Source organism: Rattus norvegicus, chromosome 8, assembly GCF_036323735.1.
Source record: "Rattus norvegicus strain BN/NHsdMcwi chromosome 8, GRCr8, whole genome shotgun sequence".
Classification (NCBI taxonomy): Eukaryota; Metazoa; Chordata; class Mammalia; order Rodentia; family Muridae; genus Rattus; species Rattus norvegicus.
The window spans coordinates 38,603,272-38,628,013 of NC_086026.1; the positions used below are offsets into that span (position 1 = coordinate 38,603,272).

Genomic DNA, 24,742 nt, shown 5'->3' on the forward strand with positions numbered 1-24,742 from the left:
TGTTGTTGTTATGATATAAATGCCTTTATCTGAAAATTCATTTTCTAGCCCCATGATTCATAAATTTTGTCTTTAATGGTGTCCCATAAATCTCATATGCTGAGCTGGCTTGTTCGAAATCAGTTTGACACAAGCTAATGTCACCTGGGAAGAGGGAACCTCACTAAAGAAAATGTCTTTATAAGATTGATCTGGAGGCAAGCCTGTAGGGCATTTTCTTAATTAGTGTTTGATGGGGGAGGACCCAGCCCATTGTGGGTAGCGCCACTCCTGGGCTGGTGGTCTTGGGTTCTTCTATAAGAAAGTAGGGTGAGCAAACCACGGGGAGCAAGTCAGTAAGCAGCAGCCCTCCATGGCTTCTGCATCAGCTCCTGCCTCCAGGTTTCTGTGTTGCTTGAGTTCCTGCTCTGACTTCCTTAGCTGATAAGCCATGGTGAGGGACCACAGCCTAAAGCTCTTTCCATGCATGCTGTTTTGGCCATGTGTTCCATGGCGGCAATGGTAACCCTAACTACGGGTTCCTCACTAGGACACATGTCCTGTTCATTCTCTCTCCGTGAATTCTTGCTAGTGTCTGAATGTAATACTTCATCCTTCGTGTCTTTCACCCCTGATACTCCATCTTTGATCTAGTCTATTGTTGAAAACTTATAGTGATTATGAATAATGGACACTTTTTTTTCTCCTTATTATATGTATTTTTATGTCCTGTGCTGACTCCCTGACTTCATGCAGCTCTTTTCTCTTTTAATTTGTTTAAGAACTTTCTTAATCCTCTCTGATCCCAACAAACATTCTTATAATTATTCTTTTGAACTCTTTGGGATTTAATCACTGTCTTTAGAATCTAGTATCCTGGCATTGGCACTGTTCAGAGGAATCATGCTGCCTCCATTTTTCTCATGTTTCTTGCATTTGTATATGGGGACTCGTTCATCTGGTGTTGCTTCCTTGGCTGGATTTTGTGTGTTTCAGTTGTGTTCTTTCAGTATTTCCGTTTTGCTGCTTTTGTTCAAAATGTTTTTAGACAATATATTCCGATCCAATTGGAGCACTTATGATGCTCAGACGGACCTAGGTTGAGCCATTCTGTCACCGAGGGAAGGAGAGCACCCTCGGGCCATGTGCTCAGAGTGCTGGGTGAGAGCCCCAGGACCACTCTGACCATTTGAATGTCAGCTGCAAATGTGACCACAGTCATCTCTGGCTTCGATAATGACTCTGAAATAAGGTAACAAGGACAGCATGGCATGTGCTGAGGATATTAGTGTCCAAGGCTAGGAAGGGCAGGGAGGTAGACTGAGCACAGTCCCCCCCAGTCTCCTTCTCTTCCCCCCATAGCACCTCAGCCCAGGCTGTCTTCAAACCCATTTAGTATCTCATCTTGAACTTAGGATTCCCCCTAAGTTCTCTACCTCCTAAGTGCTAGAATTACAATCATAACACTTCCATATCCAGGTAGGAGTTACTGTTAGACCAACTGAGGGTGGGGGGAATCCAAGAGGAAACGCAGGTGGAGAGAGGAAATTGGGATTGAGTTAAGACACTCAAAGTCAAAAAATGATTAAAGCCAGCCAGGCAGTGGTGACTCAAGCCTTTAATCCTAGCATTCTGGAGGCAGAGGCAGGCAGATCTCTGAGTTCAAGGCCAACCTTGTCTACAGAGTGAGTTCCAGGACTACCTAGCCAGGGCTACATAGAGAAACCCATCTCAAAACAACAACAAACAAAGTAAAACAAAAAACAAAAAACATGTAATTTAAACCATAGAAAGGTAAAAGGGGGAAGGGGTGGTTAAGACAGAGACAGAGAAAATTAGGTGAAAATAAGAGGGGAAAGTGCACTGATCCTGTGTAGGGGACAATAGCTGATAGAACAGGTAAAGAAACAGTGTAGCATAAGCCTAAATCTACAACAGAAAAACCAATGGAAAACCATGAAGAGGAATCGAAGTTTTAAATAAAAATAATACATATTTTGAAAAGTATAGTGGGCAGGTATGATGGTTACCTGCTCAGCCAGGAACCCCCATAAAAGTGGAAAGAGAGAGCAGATTCCACAAAGTTGTATACACACACGCACATGTGCACGCGCATGCACACACATATACACACATATACACAGATACCCACACAGAGAGACATACACACTCACCCACACACAGTCACACACTAACCCACACATACATACCCACAAACACACAGACACATATCCACAGATACCCACACACAGAGACATACACACTCACCCACACACATACACAGACAGACACACGCTAACACAGACATATCCACAGAGACACAGGCACAAACACACACACACAGACACAGACACAGACACAGACACAGACACACACAAATCAGAGTAATAATAAATACACTTTTAAGACTCTGGTTTTTTTAGTTATAGCATTACTTTCTCTGTGCCGTGGATTTTGAATTGTTTTCTTCCCTGTGATACCTCGGGTGGCAAATTACGCAGAAGCAGAACGTGCACTTTATAGCTCCAGTTCAAACCTGTAAAACACATTGTTGGTGTACGGTTCACTGAGTCCCGGAGGAATTTAAGTGTCTTTTTAGTTGAGCTTCTGCTAGGTCGCCAGTAGGTGTCAGCCCGCCCTTTGTTTTTCCCAAACCCTCGGCGTTCACTCTTGCGTCCCCACCAGTTATTGCTGCACAGGTATTGGGTTTCTAAGTCAGGTTCTGATGTAACCACGCCCCTCTGTTGGTCACGTTTAGATCTGGAAATGTTCGCCTTCCGTTGTGTTTCTTGGTGCCCGCCCGCTTCTGGAGTTCCTCCAAGTCTCGAATCAAGTCGATTCACTGTAAAGAATCCCCGGTCTGTCACCACAGTGCTGAGTTCCCCGACACACTTCTCAGTCCCCGTGCTCTGGGCTTGCTCAGGCAGTGCGGTTAAGGACAGGTTCGTGAGTCAACACCTCCGCTGTCATCCCATGCCACTTCAAAGAGTGTAACCAATTTCTTGTCTTTTTAAAACTTACTTTGTTATTTTGTGCGTTTGCGTGCAGGTGTGTCTGTGCGCCACGTGCATGCAGTGCCCCCCAGAGGTCAGAAACGGGTGTTGACGCCCCTGGGACTGGGATTACAGATGGTTGTGAGCTGCTTTATTGGTGCTAGAGATAGAACCCAGGTTCTCTGGAAGAGCACCCAGTGCGCTTAACCAGCGATCCGTTGTTCCAAGTCCAATGACTGTTTCTTATTAGACACCTTTTTACAAATACTTTCTTACATGTTATAGGTTGTTTTGGTTTGGTTTTCGCTTTAGCACAAAAAAAAGTTTACAACTTTTTGGGGTCTTTTTTATTTTTTTCAATATTTATTTGTTTTTATATATTTGAATACACTGTCGCTGTCTTAAGACACACCAGAAAAGGGCATCAGATCTCATTACAGATCCTTGTAAACCACCACATGATTGCTGGGAATTGAACTCAGGAGCTCTGGAAGAACAGCCACTGGTCTTAAACTCTGAGCCATCCAATCCCTCTTTTTTATTCTTTTAGTTTTCTTTTGTGAATTATGCCTTTAGTGTGAAATTTAACAAGGCCTTTCCAAACACAAAATCAAAAGGACTAACTCCTAAAATGTACTAACGAGAGCCTTATCTTTGTAGATATTAAATGTTTCCACATGCTATGAGGGAAGAGTCCTCCTTCCTGCCGATATCCAGTTGTCCTAGAAGCATCGGATAAAAAGTTTATTTTCTCAGTCATACTGTCTTGGCACTGATACAGAGTCAACTAACCTGGACCCACAGGGGCTCGCAGAGACTGAACTGCCAACCAAAGAGGCTGGCTCTGAGCCCTCTACACATTTGGAACAGATGGGCAGCTTAGTTTTCATGTGGGTCCCCTAACAATTGGAGTGGGGGTTACTGTCTCTGTCTCTGTTGCCTGCCATTAGATCCCTTTCCCCTAACTGGACTGCCTGCTTGGGCCTCAGTGGGAGAGGATGTGCTTTGTCCTTCTATGACTAGATGCCCCAAGGCAGAGTGGTACCCAAGGTGGACTACCCCTTCTTTGAGGAGAAGGGAGAAGGTAATGGAAGAGAGATTTGTAAGGGTGGGACTGAGAGAAGAAGGAAGAGGGCTGCCATCAGAATGTAAAGTGAATGAAATAAATTACTGAAAGAATATAATAAAAAATAAATAAAAGCAACTCACTCCAAAGCGTATATTAATGAGCCAGATCTGCGTGCACACGGCCTAGGAACTCTGACTGAGGTTCCACCACATGACTTGCTGCACCTGGAAAGGGTTGTGTGGACTTTCACAGTCACAGAGCAAAAGACAGTCACAAATCTGCATTTGCTGAACACATTGGGAGGGTGGTCAGGAAGGCCATGATGGCAGAGTGGACACATCGGTGGACAGCAGATGGCTACTCAGGGGACTTTAGATGTCCCAAGATAATTCAGGCTCTGGATTCCAGCACATACTCTACACAACTAACTTTACAGGGTCATGAGATTCTACTCAGTCCTCAGACACTTCAATGTAGGTGGGATTTGTTTTTACAGGGAACCTCAGTTCTTAACAAACATCAATTTAAAAAACTGAACTGATCAAAAATGCTTTAAATTAGGGGGAGCTTTCCACCCACAAACATCCAGAAACATAGTAACCATTCTGCGAGTAACCACGATATTAGGATTAAAAGCTAAATAAACTTCCTGCCCCAGTTTGCCTTCTTGTCCAGTTCAGATTGCTGGGTACCTGCTACAAAGCTAAAACTCGCCTTGCCTGGTTACTTCCACTTAGTTCCCACATACCTTCTCCAACAATACGATGTAAGATGTATAAACAATGGATACTTTAAGGTGACAGTGTTTGTGTTCAAGGATATTAAGAAGACTAAGAAGAGTAAGCATATTATGAAGATTTTGATCTTTGGTGCATTTTTGGTTGTGTGAAGGAGAAATGTATCATATGAAGAGAAAATGTGTCTTTTTAAATGTTTATTATATTTTATTGGTTTAAATAGATGTCCGTGGGTACCAAGTTGACTTCAGGCAACCATTGATGTTTAGTTTTATGAATCAACTTAGCTAGGCTATTGTATTCGTTACTTTTGTTGCTGTGATAAAATGGTACAATCTAAAGTGGTTAATGAAAGAAAAGGTTTATTCTGACTTGTAGTTGAGAAAGATAAGGTTATGGTGGTGGCTATTCCTGGTTGTCAGCTTGACTATATCTGGAATGAGCTACAATCCAGAATTGGAAGGCTCACCTGTGACCCTGATCTTGAGGCTGGGAGATACAAGTTTCTCACCTGGATCCTGGCATGGAGATCTTGAGGCATAGTGGCTATGAATCCCAGTGAAAGACCCACCCCATGAGTCTTAACTCAGAGTTGCAACAGGCTTGAACGAGCCCAGGCACGCCCAGATACCTAGGGCCGAGTCACCGTGAAAACTAACAGACCATAAAAGGAAAGGAATGCAGAACAGACCAGGAGTACCACTCACAGGCCACCTGGCAGGAAGAGATAAGCCCCCAGCCCCCGACATCCAGGATGCCCCAAACCTGCCAATGTGTGTAGCTATACCTTATTACCTCATCATGTGAAATAGCCAATCATATGTGAACATGTCTATGTGCCTCGTTTGAATCCACCAATCCCCGTAACTATGCATCTGCTTCTGTACGCCCGCTTCTGCTTCCCCAATCCCTATAAAAGCCCCATGCTGGAGCTGCTGGGTGCGCAAGTCCTCCGAAGAGACTGTGTGCCCGCAGGTACCTGTGTTTTCCAATAAACCCTCTTGCTGATTGCATCCGAGTGGACTCGGCTCGGTCATTGGGCGCTTGGGACTCCTCCTGAGGGAAAGGTCCTCTCTGGGGGTCCTTCACCAGGAGACTAAGGCAAGGAGATCTCTGAGTTCAAGGTCATCTGGGACAAAGCAAGTCACAGATCCAGGCATGGTGGTAGACATCTTTAATCTGGGACATACCTTCTGCTGGAGACCTACATAAGGACGGTAGAAGAAGGAAGATTCTCTCTCTTCTTTGCCTGCCTGCCCTGTAGGACTGAGCTACTGCTAGATCCTTGGACTTCCATTCACAGCTGCTGCTGACCATTGTTGGGGAGTCAGACTACAGACTGTGAGTCATCAACAAATTCCCTTACTATACAGAGACTACCCATAAGTTCTGTGACTCTCGAGAACCCTGACTAATACAATTAGGTAGGGAAGCACAGAAGCAGACAGCTAACGTCAGATGTTGACGCAAGCGCGGGCCCTGAGAAATCACATTTCCACCTCCGTAAAGGAAGCAGAGAGAATGAACAGAAAGCCGGATGTGTATGAACTCTTAAAACTCCCACCAGCCAGGTTGTACCCCCTAAAGGTTCCACACTCTCCCCAAACAGTGCTCCAAAGAGGGTTCTTAATATTTGAACCTGTGAGCCTATGGGGGACTGTGGTAGTTTGAAAACGCGTGGCCGACAGGAAGTGACCCTAGTAGGAGGTGTGGCCTTGTTGGAGGAAGTGAGTCACGGTGGAGGTGGGCTTTGAGAGCTCCTAGTGCTCAAGCTCCACCCAGTGCAAAAGAGAGCGCCTCCTCATGGCTGCCTGCAAAAGCCATTCTCTTCCTGCCAGCCTTCAAATTCAGATGTAGAACTTGGCTCCTCTATCACCAAGTTCGATGCTCCATGCTATACTTTGCACCACGATGATAATGGACGAAACCTTTGTAAGTGTTAAGCCAGCTTCAGTTAAGTGTTTGTCTTCATGAGAGTTGCCTTGGCCATGGAGTCTCTTCACAACAATAAAAGTCTGACTAAGGCAGGGACATTTCTTATTCAAACCACCCACGGTTCTTTAAAAGAGTTGTAAAAAGCTGTTTGTTAGGTAAAGGTAGCCCCAATGCCCTGGATTCTTGCAGAAGCAAACTGGAAACGAAGTCTCATTTCCTACAAAGAGCGAGAGACAGAGAGATGATCCAAATTAATATATCAGAAATGAAAAGGGAGGCATTACAACCAATCTGAGAAACTCAGAGAACCAGGAGGACATACTTTAAAAATTGTATTTTACCAAATTAAAAAAAAAAGTTTTTGAAAAACGGATGAATTTCTTGTTATACATATAATCTACCAAAGTTAAATTAAGATGAAATAAACAATTTAAGCAGACCTAATAGCTACCAGTGAAATAGAAGCAGTAATTAAAAGTCTCCCAAGCAGGGGTTGGGGATTTAGCTCAGTGGTAGAGCGCTTGCCTAGGAAGCGCAAGGCCCTGGGTTCGGTCCCCAGCTCCGAAAAAAAGAACCCCAAAAAAAAGTCTCCAAAGCAAAAAATAAATAAATAAAAAAGTAAAATAAATAAATAGAAAATAAAAAAGGCCCAAGGCCAGATGGAGTCGGTGTAAAATTTTTCCAGACCTTCAAGTTAACATCAATATTCTTCAAGTTATACCACAAAGTAAAAATTGAAAAAAACATTTTCTAATCTTTTTATGAGACCATTATTACCCTGACACCAAAATCACAAGAAAGCCTTCTCCCAAAAAAGGAAATTATAGAACAATATTTTTAATTGTTCTAATATAATAATAGATATAGATGCAGTATATAGTAATAAATATAGATATAAATATTCCCAATAAAATACTTAAAAATAAAATTAAAAAAATCAAACAGATTATCTGCCATCATCACATTAACTTCAAAGATGTAAGGGTGGTTTAATAAATATAAGTCAATAAACATGAACCACCACAAAAGCAGAGAGAAAAGAAATCACATGATCATCTCATTAGATTCAGAAAAGGCCTTTGACAAAATCCAGCACCCTTCATAATAAAAGTCTTGGAGAGATTAGGGATATAGGGGCACACTTTAATAAATAGAAACAATTTACAATAAAATCATAGCCAACATCAACCTAAAGAGAATAAATTCAAAGTATTTCCACTAAAATCATGAACCAAAGATGTCCACTCTTCTCCATATCTGTCCACTTTAGTACTTGAGGTTTTAGCCAGAGCAATAAGACAACTGAAGGAGTGGATACAAATAGAAGAGAGAGATGTCAAAGTATCTTTATTAATCTTTACTATACAAAGTGGCCCTAAAAACTCCTCCTGGTGACTTCTCTAGCTGATAAACTCTCTCAGCAAAGTAGCAGGTTGCACAATTAACACTTAAAAGTCAGTAGCTTTTGTTTCCGGTGGTGCTACAGGGTGGTGGTGGCACTCACCTTTAATCCCAGCACTCAGAAGGCAGAGGCAAGCAGATCTGAGTTCAAAGGCTAGCTGGACTACAGAGAGAGTTCCAGGATAGCCAGGGCTACACAGAGAAACATTGTCTCCAAAGAGAAAAAAAGAAGAAAAGAAAAAAAAATCAGTAGGAAATAAGGGAACAGTATCTTTCACAATAGCCTTGAACAATGTGTGTGTGTGTGTGTGTGTGTGTGTGTGTGTGTGTTTTCATGGATCAGTAAAATCAATAGGATTGATATCCTGCCAAAAGCAACCTACAGATTCAATGCCATCCTCATCAAAATCCCATACAGTTCTTCCCAGAAACTGAAAAAAAAAATCTCAAGTTTCATTTAGAAACACAAACAACCAGGATTGCTAAATCAACTCTGAATAATAGAATAACTAGAGGTGTCTCCATCTCAGATTTGTACTGCAAAGCTATAGTAAGGAAAATATCACTGGACAGAGACACCTTGAGAGGTGGAATTGAAGACCCAGACATAAGTCCACACACTATGGAAACCAGAAGTTGGACAAAAAAGCCAAAAATAAACCAAATGGAGAAAAGACACCAAATGGGGCTGGTCAAACTGGATGGTGGCATGTAAGAGAATGAAGATTGATCCTTATCTATTACCCTGTGCAAAATTCAGCTTTGAGTGGGTTAAGTACCTCAACATAAGACTAGATACACTGAATCTGCTAGAAGACAAAGTGGGGAATAGCCTTGAAGAACTCACTGGCACAGGAGAGAACATTCTAAACTGTAACAACACCAATAATTAATAGTGGGACATAGCAGTAAGTGACTCTAATGGCATACTGCTATACCCATAGATCAGTGCCTGACTCAGCCATTATCAGAGAAGCTGCTCTCACATTAGATAGGAAGTAACTCAGAGACCCACAACCGGAAATATGCAGAGAGTAAAAGGCTTCAGAACATTCAGTTCTGGATAAGATATCTCCATTAAACCCTCCTCTCAGGGCTCAGGGATCTGTGTGGAAGAAGAGGCAGAAAATTTCTAAGAGCTACACATGGTAGATGACTTCAGAGAAACAGTGTCCTCCAAACACAATGATCAAGGCACATATGAACTCACAGATGCTGTGGCAACACGCATAAGATCTGCCCAGGTCCAAGCTGGATGGCATCCTGTCACTGGGAAGAGGAAGTGGACACAGGCTCCCACTCCTAACCAAGAGCCACCTGCAGTTGACACTTGCTGATAAAGGGAGCATCTGTTTTCCTCAATGGAGCACCACGGGGTGTATTAACCACTCTCCAGGACAGGCCACACGCACAACACAAGCAGGCCAACAACACAGAACAAGCTTAATAGAATGATACTTTATGAACCTTTTGCTTTTCTATGTTTTGATATTTTTTGTCTTACTGGCTTTTTGCTTGGTTGTTTTGATATTTAGTCTCATGGGAGGAAGGGTTTTTTTTTATTTCTGTTTGTTTCTCTCTCTCTCTCTCTCTCTTTTGAAAGGAGAGAGGGGGAAGAATATAAAGTTGGGTGAGTTGGGAAGGATCTAGGAGCTGAGAGAGGAATTAAAACATGATCATGAAATAAAATATAAGATAAAGTGAAATCTTTTGCAAAAGCCGGAGAAAGATTATTGCAATAAGATTGGCAAGCTCTTAGCTAAGTTAACGAAAGGACAACCCTAAATTAGCAAAATTAGAGAGGAAAAGGGGGGATATAACAACAGACACTGAGGAATTCCAGAGAATCACGAGGGCGTACTTTACAAGCATAGACTCTACCAAGTTGGAAAATCGAAAAGAAATGGATAATTTTTCTCCATATATACCACCTACCAAAGTTAAATCAAGATCAGATCAGCAACTTAAACAGGCCTATAACCCCTAGCAAAATAGGAGTAATTAAGTCTTTCAACCAAACCCCCCCCCAAAAAAAACAAAAACAAACAAACAAACAAAAGAAACACCACAGGGCCATGTGGTGTTGACACTACAATCTATAAGATATTCCAAGAAGAGTTACCCCAATACTCCTCAAATTATTCACTAGGGATCCATCCCATATGCAGCCACCAAACCCAGACAATATTGCTGATGCCAAGAAGTACAAGCTGACAGGAGCCTGATATAGCTGTCTCCTGAGAGGCTCTGCCAGAGCCTGACCAATACAGAGGCAAATGCTCACAGCCAACCACTGGACTGAGAACGGGGTCTCCAATGGAGGAGTTAGAGAAATGATTGAAGGAACTGAAGGGGTTTGCAGCCCCATAAGAACAACAATACCAACCAACCAGAGCTCCCAGGTACTAAACCACCATTCAAAGACTACACACATGGACATACCCATGGCTCCAGCTGCATATGTAGCAGAAGATGGCCTTGATGGGCACCAAAGGGAGGAGCCCTTGGTCCTGCCAAAGCTGGACCCCCTGTGTAGGGGAATGCCAGGGCGGAGAGGTGGGAGGGAATGAGTAGGTGAGTGAGGGAACTCCCTCATAGAAGTTGGGGGAGATAGTGGGTTTCTGGAGGAGAAACCGGGAAAGAAGATAACATTTGAAACGTAAATTTAAAAAATCAAATAAAAGAAAAGAAAAACCCCAAATCCCCCCGCAAAAGAAGAAGCATTGTCTTTTTATGAGGACACAATTACTCTGCTGACACCTAAACCACATAAAGACCCTACAGAAAAGAGAATTACAGACCAATTTTCCTTATGAACATAGATGCAAAATTCTCAATAAAATGCTTGCAAACAAAATCCAAGACCACATCAAAAAGATTATTCACCATAATTATGTGGGTTTCACTCCAGAGAAGCAGGGGTGGTCCAAATGGGTAGATAAATCAATAAATGTAATCTACTCTATTAAAAAAAACTGGAAGACAAAATCCACATGAACATCTCGTTAGGTGCAGAAAAGGCCTTTGAAAAAAAATCCAACACCCTTCGTAATAAAAGTCCTGGAGAGATGGGGGTAAAAGAGATATCTCAGCATAGAGAAAAACTCAAAGCATTTCCACCAAAATCACGAACAAGACAGGGTTATCCACTCTCTCCTTACCTATTCACTATAGTACTTGAAATATTAACAAGAGCAATAAAATGACTGAGGGAGATCAAAGGGATACATACAGGAAAGGAAAAAAAAATCAGAGTATCTTTATTTGTATAAATAACTGACCCTAAAAATTCCACCAAGAAACCCCTTAAAGCTGATAAACATTTCCTTTCCTTTTTTTTTTTTTTTTTTTTTGGAGCTGAGGACCGAACCCAGGGCCTTGCACTTGCTGGGCAAGCGCTCTATCACTGAGCTAAACCCCAAACATTTTCAATAAAGTGTCACAATACAAAATTAACACACGAAAATCAGTAGTCCTCAGGGATGGAGAGAGATAGTCCGGGAGTTAAGAGCTGACTTTCCTCCAGAAGTCCTGAATTCAATTCCCAGCAACCACAGGATGGCTCACAACCATCTGTAATGAGATCTGATGCCCTCTTCGGGCGTGTCTGAAGACAGCTACAGTGTGCTTATATTAAATAAATAAATAAATAAATAAATAAATAAATAAATAAATAAATCCAGTAGCCCTCCTCTATACAAATAACAAATAGCCTGAGGGGAAAAATCAGGAAACCAAGGCCTTTCACAATAGACCCCAAAAATATAAAGTATCTTGAGGTAGCTCTAAGCAAAAGTGAAACAATTATCTCAGAAAGACTTTAAAACACTGAAGGAGCCCTTTCCCCTGGTTGGCAGCACGGAGGCCGCACGATGCCTGGAGTTACTGTAAAAGATGTTAACCAGCAGGAGTTTGTCAGAGCTCTGGCAGCCTTCCTCAAAAAGTCCCCGAATGGGTGGACACAGTCAAGCTGGCCAAACGTAAAGAGCTTGCCCCATACACATGAGCTGCTTCCACAGCACAGCAACTGTACCTCCGTGGTGGTGCGGGGGAAGGGAGTGGGAATGTTGGTTCCACGACCAAGATCTACCGAGGACAGAGGACGGCAGAGAAATGGTGTCAGGCCCAGCCACTTCAACAGAGGCTCTAAGACCGTGGCCCGCCGGGTCCTCCAAGCCCTGGAGGGGCTGAAAAATGGTGGAAAAGGACCAAGATGGGAGCCGCAAGCTAACACCTCAGGGACAGAGAGATCTGAACAGGATTGCTAGACAGGTGGCAGCTGCCAACCAGAAGCATTAGAACAGAGGATGCTGGATTAATAAATTGCCTCATTCATTTAAAAAAAAGACACTGAATGAAGAAAATGAAGATACTAGAAGATGGAGAGGTCTCCCATGCTCATGGATCAGTAGGATTAAAATAGTAAAAATGGTCATCCTATTAAAAGCAACTCTATAGATTCAATGCAATCTCCATCAAAATCCCAGCATGAGTTTTCACAGAACTTGAAAGGATAATTTTCAGCTTTGTATGAAACACACACACACACACACACACACACACACACACACACACACACACACACCAGGGTAACCAAAACATTCCTGAATGATGAAAGAAACACTGGAAGCATCACAGCCTCCCCAATCTCAAACTATACTACAGAGCTACAATAATAAAAACAGCACAGTATTGGTACAAAGACAGGCATGTTGATGAATGGAATAAAATTGAAGACCCAGACATAAGTCCACACACCTATGGACACCTGAATTTGGATGGAGAAACCAGAAATACACACTGGAAAAAAAAGAAAGCATTTTCAACAGCTAGTACTGGTCAATCTGGATGGTACTTGTAAAAAAGAAAAAAAGAAAACAAATAGATCCATATGTATCACTCTGCATAAAACTTGACTTCAAAAGCATCAACATAAGCCCAGACACACTGAATCTGATAGAAGAGAAAGTGGGGAATAGCCTTGAACTCATTGGGACAGGAAAACACTTTCTGAACAGAACACAGATAGCACAGGCACTAAGATCAACAATTAACAAATGGGTTCTCATGAAACTAAGCATCTTGTATGGCAACGGATACCATCATTAATACAAACAGGAGACTTCAGAATATAAAAAGACTTTTACCAACTGCATATCTGGTAAAGGGCTAATATCCAAAATATATAAAACACTTAAAAAACTGGACATCAAAACAAATGACCCAATTTAAAAATAGGGCATAGATATAAATGGAAAGTTCCCAAAAGAGAAAAGTCAAATAGCCAAGGACTTAAAAAGGCTTTCAATATCCTTAGCTGCCAGGGAAATGCAAATCAAGACTCTTTTGAGATTTCACCTTACACCAATCAGAATGGGAAGGCAAACAAAGCAAAAGAGAGCTCATGCTGGTGGGCATGGACAGTAAGGAGAAACCTGTCCACTCCCTGTGGGAGTGCGAACTGGAGCAGCGACTAAGGAAATTAGTATGGGAATCATGAAATTTTCAGAAAAAATGGATAGAACTAGAAAAAAAAATCATACTAAGTAAAGTGACTCAGACCCAGGAAGACATATATGGTATGTGTTCACTTATATGTGGATGTTTGATATTAAGCCATTGATAAGCAAGCTATAATCTGTGTAGCCATGGGGGTTAAGTAGGGAGTAAGGGGACGGGAGGAGAGATGGGTCTTCCTTGGAAGGGGAAAGGCTATAGTTATAGATGGAAGGAGGTGGGCACTGGAATAAGGGCATCAAACAGGGAGGGAAGAGGGGACTGAGGGAGATAGTGCAGGAAGAGACAGCTAACACTATGGGTCATATGAAAATTTAATACAGTAGAAGGGTCCTATACATATATTAAGGCAATCTAAATGACAGGAAAGGGAGCCCCAACTTGACAGCTCATTTCCAAATGATGCTTCAGTACTGGGAATGGATTACACTGAATCAAGTTGCTGGCCAACTTGGGAATCCCCAAACCCAAAATCTTGTCAAGGCTATTGATAACTCTCCACTAATTTAGGGTAAGACCCTATTGCTACAACATCTATACAACTCATTGGACACATAAAAGTTGAACCAGTGCCTTCACCCCTAGTACTAGAGACTAGTACTCATGATACTGGGAGGTACTCTACACACGACCAGAGAAGAAAGATAAACGCCAACTCAGCCACAAATGCTTAGATATGGGAGTGACCCCTTTGCAAGATATGCTAGTGCAATAGTGGCCCAAAGAGTGTGGGAGTAACCAACCAGTATCTGATTTATTTAAGGGCCATTGCATGAGGTGGAACCCACACCAAACACTGCTTGGGTGGCCGAGAACCTAAGACAAGATAGACCAAATCTAGGGAGAAACCAAACTCTGCTAAAGGAATTCAGCAGTAAATAACTCTCAATGACATCCTGCCATACTCATAGATTCATGCCTTGCTGATCCAATATCAGATGCTTCTGCCTGCACAGATGAGAACAAATACAGAGACCCACAGCTGGACAAAATGCAGTGAATGAGAGATCTTGACATACTCAGCCCTGAAAGAAATATCCCCATCAAATCTCTCCCCTTGGGCCTCAGGGAACTCTGTGCAAGAGGAGACAAAAAAAGGTGTAAGAGTCAGAGGGGATGGAAGACATCAACGAATCAATGCCTTCCAGACACAGCAGGGCTGGTACAGATACAAACTCACAGGGATCGAGGCAGCATGCACAAGGCCTGCATGCATCTGCACCAGATGGGACCCTGGAACTGAAAAGAGAAGTAGACACACACACCCATTCCTAGCCCAGAAACTATCTCCAATTGATAGCCACTCATAAACGAAAAACTAGTTTGTTTGGTTTTTTTACGAAGGGAATCTCGCCAGGGAAACAAACCACTCTTAAGGTGGCAGGAGTCACATAGGAGAAACTAAAAAGTAGCAGTTGATCTTCCTGAGATGGTTCTGCCATGGATTTAAAAAAAAAATCTACAACGGATTTGCTCTGTTGGACAAGGCTGAGGAAATTTCCATTTTAAGAAAGATTCCTGCCATTAATATGCTTTTCCTGGTATTATTAAATATATATGACAATCACTAGGTATTAGCCCACCTTTTTGAGCAGATTTCTGCAAAACAACGAAGATATATTGTCTTGTAGTAATGCTATATTAACAAATAGATGACTTCTTAAGTCTTAATGATGATCCTATAAGAATTCCTAAAATTATATTAGTAATTATTAAGCTCTTTTATAATAGGACTTCTATTAAATCCTTAATGATGTCAAAACTGCATTGAGAATTCAGCCAGTTGTCAGGTGTCCTGAGTTAATTGCTTCTGAGATAGAGATAGTAGCCAGGCATTTGCAACTTAGAGCACATTCCAAGAGGTTGTAAAACCATTAACCAACGGTCATAAAAAGGGAACTGAGGGTTTACTATAGGTGAAAGGGCAGAAGATAAAATATTGACTGGGTTTATCTACACAAAACTTCACTAATAACTTAGTCACAAAAGTTATGGTTTTACCTGTGGGACTGGTAATAGATGATGACTGTTTTGCTAGTTAATTACTCTTAATGGATATGCATGTAAACATTCTCTGTTATAAACTTCTTATTCAATTTATGTTTGAACTTCCAGTGAACTTTTGTTTAAAAAAATGGAATTCTTGGAAAAAACATGTGATATATTCTCCTAGAAAAGGTACACAAGACTAGGAAAGATCACATTTGAGGATATACATTGGAGGGAAAGCATTGAGAGTAAGGCATTGGGAGCGGAGCATTGTTACATCAGAGCAGGAGGAGAAAGCAAGATAGAAGGAGAATGCAGAGTGGAATAAGTTAGAAACTATACGGCAACTTAAAATATTAAGAGAGCTCTATGCAGAATGCAGAGAAAGAGGGAAAATGACGCTTTAGAGAGCAGAAGGAGCAGGCAAGCTTCTCCTTACCATAGGACAGAACAGGTCCTTTCTTAGCAGCAAGATAGGCTTAGTCTTACAAAAGAGGACAAAGCTTTCTTCTTACAGATTTAGTTTTAATTCATTTAGCAATAAAAGGATGGAAGCTTTTTCTTTCTGTATGCAATAAAGATTGTGGCTCATTTTTCATCCAGAATGAGTGAGTTCTTTCTGCACTTGGGCTTGGTCTTTTTCTCTATATACATATGTAAGTATGGATATATGTGTGTAAGTCTGTAATTATGAGATAGTATGAAAGCTGGGCCCAACTGATTTAATGGAGATGTATGAATGTGTATGAGTGATTCTGTATATAAATCTATGCGTGGTTAATCCATATTTGCTTGTGTAAAAGTTTTTCAGTTTGTGAGCATGATTCTTTTCTTCTGGTTCAATAGAAGTTTATTGCTCCAAACTTCCCCTAAGCTGACAAGTAAGAGACATCTGGACAAGAGGGAAGGTTCTACCAATTAATCCTTTTCTTAATCCCTGCTGTCGTAGGATGAGGTGCTAAATGCCAGAGACTGCAGTTTCTGTCCCAAAGAGAACTCAAGCAGGTGAGCTATCATAGCAATGTGACTTAGACTTAAGATAAGTACATGTTTTATTACTAAACAGCAACCTTAAATATCTAGAAAGACTAAGTCTTGCCCATGCCTATGCTCATCCCCGTCCACTTTCCTTCAAGAGGGAACCAAGAAAGGAGAACAGCTGGGCTTGGCCCTCAGCATTAAGGAGAAGCCCTGTTGCCAGCAGTAGATCATCCACACAAAATGAACTCAACAGGATCTTTTGGGGTTCTTTGTCTTATAATGTTAAGTTCAGACAATTGTTTATTTTAGTTTTTCCACCCTATAGGTCCTTTTGTGTATATAATAAGGCTTCCAATTTGGGGGTTGTCTCCGCATTGATATGTGTCTTTTGTGCTTCTTTGGCTCCTTTTCTTGTTTGGTTGTTTTCTCATATTCTGATTTTTGTTGATTTATCTTATTTCATTTATTATTATTGTTGTTGTTGTTGTTGTTGTTACTACTACTACTACTACTACTACTACTATTACTACTACTTAGATTTCTGTTTGTTTTCTTACTTTCTTTTTTTTTTCTCCTGTAGCCTGAGTTGGTGCAGAACTTCTGACTTTATTTCCAAAGTACTAGGCTTACAGGCAGGTATCACCATGCCTTATTTAGGAGCAAACCATTACAAAATTTCAAAGAACACTTGAGGAACAAGGTAGACAACAATGCTTATTATGTAATTTTGTATCACTGTAACAAAAACATCTTGTTCAGTGGATTTAAGAAGACCTGCTCTAAGTGTGCTCACTCAATGCAAAAAAAAAAATTAAATAAAATTTACAGTATTATAATTTGAGTAGGTGCCAAATGTCCTGTTCCTTTTCTCCAATCAGGAAGAGAAAATTCTTTTCCAAATCACTTGAAGCTTGGACAAAAATAAAACATCACCCCCAAAATTCTGTAGCATCCCAGGCAGGCTTCAGCCCTTCAGAGAGGATATCCCAGCTCTCATGATCTCGTCAACCAGGAGAATGTTGGTGGTGATCACAGTACAGGAGTGAAGCAGCTGCTTCTTCACACAGTAGTTATCCCACACACCCATTTCTGCGGCCACCATTGGCTCACCTGTGTTCAGATCCACACCCACAAGCTGACCGGATTCTGAATGTTCAGCTTTAACTAATGTTTCCTGAAGGTCAAAACCAGAGTTCTGCGCAAGAACCTTGGGAATGATGAGCAAGGTGTCTGCAAATGCCTGGACCCCAAGCTGAGTCCTGCCCTTCACAATGGGCTTGTATTTAATCAGAGCCTCTGCAGTGCCACTTCAGCTGCACCTGCACCTGGGACAACACAGCCATCATCAATAGCATTTTTGACAGCCCTCAAGCCATCTCTGATTACATCCTTGATCTGAGTCAGCGTGTGCTTGTTTGGTCCTTTAACCAGTAAAGTGACAGAACGGGGATTGTTATATTTCTCAATAAAGGTGAACTTCTCGGTGCTGGAGCCACTGTCGCCCATCTCGCGCACGCTACTGCTGCTGCTCGCCCGTCGTCCCCCATCGTGCACTAAGCGGTCCCAAAAGATTCAAAGTCCAAGATGGCAGCCCTCAAGGAACAGCTGATTGTGAATCTTCTTAAGGAAGAACAGGTCCCCCAGAACAAGATTACAGTTGTTGGGGTTGGTGCTGTTGGCATGGCTTGTGCCATCAGTATCTTAATGAAGGACTTGGCTGATGAGCTTGCCCTTGTTGATGTCATAGAAGATAAGCTAAAGGGAGAGATGATGGATCTTCAGCATGGCAGCCTTTTCCTTAAGACACCAAAAATTGTCTCCAGCAAAGATTATAGTGTGACTGCAAACTCCAAGCTGGTCATTATCACCTCGGGGGCCCGTCAGCAAGAGGGAGAGAGCCAGCTCAATTTGGTCCAGCGAAACGTGAACATCTTCAAGTTCATCATTCCAAATGTTGTGAAATACAGTCCACAGTGCAAACTGCTCATCGTCTCAAACCCAGTGGATATCTTGACCTACGTGGCTTGGAAGATCAGCGGCTTCCCCAAAAACAGAGTTATTGGAAGTGGTTGCAATCTGGATTCGGCTCGGTTCCGTTACCTGATGGGAGAAAGGCTGGGAGTTCATCCACTGAGCTGTCACGGGTGGGTCCTGGGAGAGCATGGCGACTCCAGTGTGCCTGTGTGGAGTGGTGTGAACGTCACCGGCGTCTCCCTGAAGTCTCTGAACCCACAGCTGGGCACGGATGCAGACAAGGAGCAGTGGAAGGATGTGCACAAGCAGGTGGTTGACAGTGCATACGAAGTGATCAAGCTGAAAGGTTACACATCCTGGGCCATTGGCCTCTCCGTGGCAGACTTGGCCGAGAGCATAATGAAGAACCTTAGGCGGGTGCATCCCATTTCCACCATGATTAAGAGTCTCTATGGAATCAAGGAGGATGTCTTCCTCAGCGTCCCATGTATCCTGGGACAAAATGGAATCTCAGATGTTGTGAAGGTGACACTGACTCCTGACGAGGAGGCCCGCCTGAAGAAGAGTGCAGATACCCTCTGGGGAATCCAGAAGGAGCTGCAGTTCTAAAGTCTTCCCAGTGTCCTAGCCCTTCACTGTCCAGGCTGCAGCAGGGTTTCTATGGAGACCTGAGCTGAGCTGTGGTTAGTCCAGTTGGTCCAGTTGTGTTGAGGTGGTCTGGGGAAAATCTCAGTTCCACAGCTCTACCCTGCTAAGTGGTACTTGTGTAGTGGTAACCTGGTTAGTGTGACAATCCCACTGTCTCCAAGACACACTGCCAACTGCATGCAGGCTTTGATTAGCCTGTGAGCCTGCTGCATTGCTGTGCTTCGCACCCTCACCAAACATGCCTAGGCCATGAGTTCCCAGTTAGTTATAAGCTGGCTCCAGTGTGTAAGTCCATCGTGCATATCTTGTGCATATCTTGTGCATAAATGTTCTACAGGATATTTTCTGTATTATATGTGTCTGTAGTGTACATTGCAATATTATGTGAAATGTAAGATCTGCATATGGAGGACGGAACCAACCACTCAAGTGTCATGCCAAGGAAAACACCAAATAAACCTTGAACAGTGAAAAAAAAAAAGGTGAACTTCTCCTCACCCAATGTATACTCATAGAAAAGCCCTGCATGTCCCAAACAGTCAGGATTCAGGTCATCAAAGGAGTTCAGAGCTATCCCACCACAAGCAGGAGTCAGCCTTTCCATGTTTCTCCTCTTGGCTCTGTGCAGAGCTACGATACCTTCTTTCCAAGAGCATCTAAAGAGAAGGGGTCAATCCCCTTTTGATTAATAACGACAAATCCTTTATCTGAATCACCACAGACTTTCTTCTTCAGTTATACGATTTTTTAACTCTATCTTCAATGAATTTTCTTTCAGCCTTTACTAGTTTCTCTCTCTCTTCTGCACTCTTGTTAAAAAAAAAAAAAAAACCAGAATTCACTTCTGTCTTCTCATACTCCAAGGACACGTTACATGTGAGGATGTAGGCATTTTCTACTCTTTTCTTCATATCAGGATGCCGCGCCCCATGATCCAAAACAAGCCCTCTGATTAAGCTTGTATCAGTTTCAGATTTATGCTTCATCTCCATGATCTCAACCATGAAGAGGTCAATGGGCTCATCTTTTTTCCTAATGGCCAAAATGGAGTCCACCACAGCCTCTGTCAAGACATCTGCAAGCTCAGCATGAACTTTAGTCCGCAGAGATGTCCTGGCCACATCGATGAGTGTTTCTCTGTCCATCTCTTTGCTTACTTTGACTTGTTCCAAAAACTGGAGTGCCTTTTCCTTTGCAGCTTCAAAACCTTCAGTTATTATTCTGGGATGAAGACCTTCAGAAATGTAGAGGTCCGGGGTTGGGGATTTAGCTCAGTGGTAGGGTGCTTGCCTAGGAAGCGCAGGGCCCTGGGTTCGGTCCCCAGCTCCAAAAAAAAAAAAAAAAAAAAAGAAATGTAGAGGTCTGCTTGTTTGAGCAGCTCTCCGATGATGAGGACATTGGATGTAGTGCCATCGCCGGTTATGTCATCCTCCGCTGTAGCCACTTTTGCTATCAAAGAGGCTGTTGGGTGTTGAATTTGCATTTCATGAAGTAGCACATTGCCATCTTTAGTAAGTTTGATGTCTCCAGCACCAGATACAAGCATCTTCATGGTGCCTTTAGGCCCCAAGTTGGTCCTCAGAACATCCTGCAGGCCCCGTGCCAGGCAGATGTTCACCGCCAGCGCTGCCTGCACGCAGGCCACCTCGGCTTTGGGATTTAGGGTCTTCACCGCCGCCATGGCTGGTCTAGCTCAGGGAGAGGCCGAGAACAACGTGTTTTCTTACTTTCAATAAATGAAAATGGAAAAAAAAAACCCGATTATTGGGCAGGTAGCAATACACAATGGAGGCCAAAGTGAACATCTCTTAGAAGAAAATACGAAGCAAAGAAGTTTTCACTCTGAGTTTTGTATCCACAATTGTATGTTTGTCGTAGATCACAGCAAGCAGCCCTGCCCAGCTCTCCATACAAACTATTATTAGATAAAAAAAATCCTTTTACGTTTCCTAGAAATGATCCCAAGGATGCATGAAGAAGCAGCAGCTAGAGAGAATCTAGTGCCGATGGTTAGGTGTGGTTCAAACACAGCCAGCTCCTTTTAATCATCCTAACAGGAGAGGAGGAGATCATTCTAAAGCTCCTTCCTTTGGCAGAAAATTACAACCACAGGATCAAAAGAAATTAGAATTTTCACCAGGAGTCTCTTGCTTGGAGAAGCAAAAGCTGGATGCAGCCAGGGGACAAATCTGACTCCCTGAAAGAGACTTCACAGTTCTGTCAACATGTCAGAGTGCCGGCAGGAGAGACTGGATCCAAGACAAGGACGAGTCAGTGGGCAGGACTGGACCTTGACCAGGTCTGTGTATTTGTGCATAACTTATCTAGTGCCCTCTACTTAAACCTAAGCCTCATATTAGGACTCTAAAGATGGATTTGAGGCCATTGAGCCCCTTTATCTCTTTCTCTTCCTAATGTGGCCACACAGAGTAAACGAATCTCCTTTCTCTGCTTCTCACCATTATTTGCTTCTTTAATTGTCCTATTGAGGATGGGAGGACAAGCCTAGCTTGTTAGCTGCCAGGGCCCATGCTCTGACCCTAACAACTCTGGCAGGATGCCCTCTCTCATGACTCTGTACCAACTCTGCTCCAGCTGACACAGACGAGCGCACAGGATCTGCTCCCCCCCCAGCCCCCCCCAGCGCCCTCCCCCCCACCCACCCACCCCCCCCCCCCCCCGCTCCATCTCCAGGAGGAAGGTTCTCTTTCCTGCAGGGCCAGGACATCAGTGTTTTCTTTCCTGTCTCTATCACTTCTAGTTAGGTGGGAAATCACTAAAGAGATTGCTCCCTTCTGCTGCTCAGTTCACTTATAAAGGGAAGGTACAACCTTGGGCTTTGCATATGGAAAAGACTGGAGCTCTGTCACCTTAGCGATGGCCAATGCAGTGGTGTATCCGTGCCAAAAGAAGCAAACTGGGGGCTGGGGATTTAGCTCAGTGGTAGAGCGCTTACCTAGGAAGCACAAGGCCCTGGGTTCGGTCCCCAGCTCCGGAAAAAAAAAGAACCAAAAAAAAAAAAAAAAGAAGCAAACTGGGAGGAGCCCTGGAAGCTGCCCTTACCCCTCCACTGAGTACTCTAGTGAAACAAAGCTTGCTGTAGTCAGCCCTCACCCAAAAGAGCACTAGACTACTGACCCAGAGAATTCACCTAGAGGGGAAAACCTGGGCCATAAAAGAGAGAAATCCTAATCTCCTCTCAAAAGAATTCACTCCTGTGGTGGTTTGAATAGGAATGCACCCCCATCCACTCGTGTGTTTGAGTGCTTGGACTTAGTGGGTAGCACTGTTAGGAAGTGTGGCCTTGTTAGAGGAAGTGTATCGTTGCTGGGGCAGGCGTGGAGGTCTACTATGCTTAAGCTGCACCCAGTGTAACACAGTTTCTTTCTGTTGCCTACCAATCAAGATGTAGAACCCTCAGCGTCTTCTCCAGCACCATGTCTGCCTGCACCCCGCCATGCTTTCCGCCACAGTGATAATGGACTAAGCCTCTGAGACTGTAAAACAGCCCCAATTAAATGTTTTCCTTTATAAGAGCTGTTCTAATCATGGTGTTCTTCATAGCAATAAAACCCAAACTAAGAAAACACATTTGCAACAGAGCTCGGAGAAGTAGGTTCCAAGTAGAAGCTATGAGTGACCGTTGGGAGCAGGATCAAGGTCCAAACTAAACCACAGACTGGCTGTGACAAGATCTCAGGCTGTGCCAGCTACGAGAAGCCCGCTTGAGAAAATACCAAGTGCTGACCTCAGAAACCATTTCTATAAAGGAGCAATGATTTTTATTGCATTTGTTGGTAGAGCGATTTATGTGCCAGGAAATTCTTGAAAACGGATGAGTAATCACCTGGTGCTTGTGGTCAGAAGAAAGGAAGAAAGTGTGCCGGACAATTGACTTCCCAAATGACTATTTGTTAGGCAACAGAATCCATGACTCCCCGAGGACCAATATCAGACCCTTACTATGGTCAGTGGAGTATTATCCTTGACCAGAGTTAATAAACAAGAAAGTCACTGAGGCAGGGGAGTTGAAGAAGAAGGGGGGGGGTAGGGAGGAAGAAGAAGACAAAACCTTTGAGACATTAGATTTTTAATATTTATTTTTATTTTTGAAGTGTGTATATTAAAGTCATATGTTTACATAAATGCAGATGCCCCCAAGAGCTGAAGTTACAGGTGATTGTAATCCACCTGATGTGGATGCTTAGGACTGAACTTGGATCGTCCACAAGAGCAATGTTGGAAAAGAATATTCTTAAGGTCCTACAATGAAGCACAGGACCAAGGCAAAGTAATTCCGTATAATGAGCTACATAGTGAGACAGTAGTAGTAGTAGTAGTAGCAGTAGTAGCAGTAGTAGTAGTAGTAGGTAGTAGTAGTAGTAGTAGTAGCAGTAGTAGTAGTAGTAGGTAGTAGTAGTAGTAGTAGCAGCAGCAGCAGCAGCAGCAGTAGTAGTAGGTAGTAGTAGTAGTAGTAGCAGTAGTAGTAGTAGTAGGAGGAGGAGGAGGTAGTAGTAGTAGTAGTAGTATTGGGGAAAAGCTGTGGTAGTTAGGGCTGGCCTACATAGATTCCTGTGTTTGAATGCCTGACTCATAAAGAGTACCACTATTAGGAGTTGTGTCCCCGTTGGAGGAAGTGTATCATGGTTTAGGCAGGCTCAAGCTACATCCAGTGAGGCACACATCTCCTTCTGCTGCCTGAAGATCACGATGAAGAACTCTCAGCTCCTTCTTTAGCACCACGTCTGTCTCTACGTTTCCATGCTTCTTGGCGTGATGATAGTGGAGTAGACCTCTGAAGCTGTAAGCCAGCCCCAACTGAATGTTGTTCTTTATAAGAGTTGCTGTGGTCACGGTGTCTCTTCATAGCACTAAAACTCTAACTTAACAAAGACAACAGCTTAATGTATCATTTTTTTTCTTCTGTTTAATTGTCTTGTCCCTTAAGTGTCCAAATCCAGTACTAACATTGGCAATAAAAGGCAACACTGAGTGACTGACATGGGAACAAATTTAAAATGGTTAAGGACTCTGAAAGTGGATGGTCAGTCGGTGATATTGTTGTTCACCAGTCAGGTCTGCCCATTGCACCACAGCACTTGGCCTGAAGATCAACAAGGAAGTGGTGGCAGTCATTAATAAGTTGGCTTTATTAAAGGCATCAAGACTAGCAATGCTATTTGACAGAAACAGAGAATCTTTTGATGATAAGTGTAGATTCATGTCAATCAGAACCTTCAATATGAGTAAATTAAGCAATCCAATGAAGAGACAGAGATTCTAATATTGAGATTCCAATATTCAAATTGACCTATAGTTCACTATAATTCCTATTTTAGTTCCCATTGATTCCTCTGGACAAATTAGCAAGCTTCTTTTAAAATGTGTAGGGGCCAGCAAAACACCCAAATGTGTAGGAAGCCTAAGTCCAGCTAATGCATGTCCTTTTGTTGGTGGTTTAGACTCTGAGTCCCCATACATCCAGATTCGTGGGCTCTGTGGGTCTTCTTGTGGTATCC

The 24,742-nt window shown here is 42.8% G+C and overlaps 2 protein-coding genes and 1 pseudogene across 2 annotated transcripts; 2 read left to right on the forward strand and 1 right to left on the reverse strand.

The window, feature by feature from the left end:
• The first annotated feature begins 11,986 nt into the window (after nucleotides 1-11,986).
• Rps19l2 (ribosomal protein S19 like 2) lies at nucleotides 11,987-12,382 on the forward strand. The gene has a single exon (XM_039082815.1). The coding sequence runs from the start codon at nucleotides 11,987-11,989 to the stop codon at nucleotides 12,380-12,382; it is 396 nt and encodes a 131-aa protein (XP_038938743.1).
• On the reverse strand, nucleotides 17,188-20,922 carry Cct6a-ps7 (chaperonin containing Tcp1, subunit 6A (zeta 1), pseudogene 7; annotated as a pseudogene).
• On the forward strand, nucleotides 18,080-19,704 carry Ldhal1 (lactate dehydrogenase A like 1). The gene has a single exon (XM_039082293.2). The coding sequence runs from the start codon at nucleotides 18,186-18,188 to the stop codon at nucleotides 19,182-19,184; it is 999 nt and encodes a 332-aa protein (XP_038938221.1). The 5' UTR covers nucleotides 18,080-18,185; the 3' UTR covers nucleotides 19,185-19,704.

What these genes read in the sequence shown, in the direction of transcription:
- Rps19l2 (XM_039082815.1), top strand. Translation starts at nt 11,987, where the DNA reads ATGCCTGGAGTTACTGTAAAAGATGTTAACCAGCAGGAGTTTGTCAGA.
- Ldhal1 (XM_039082293.2), top strand. Translation starts at nt 18,186, where the DNA reads ATGGCAGCCCTCAAGGAACAGCTGATTGTGAATCTTCTTAAGGAAGAA.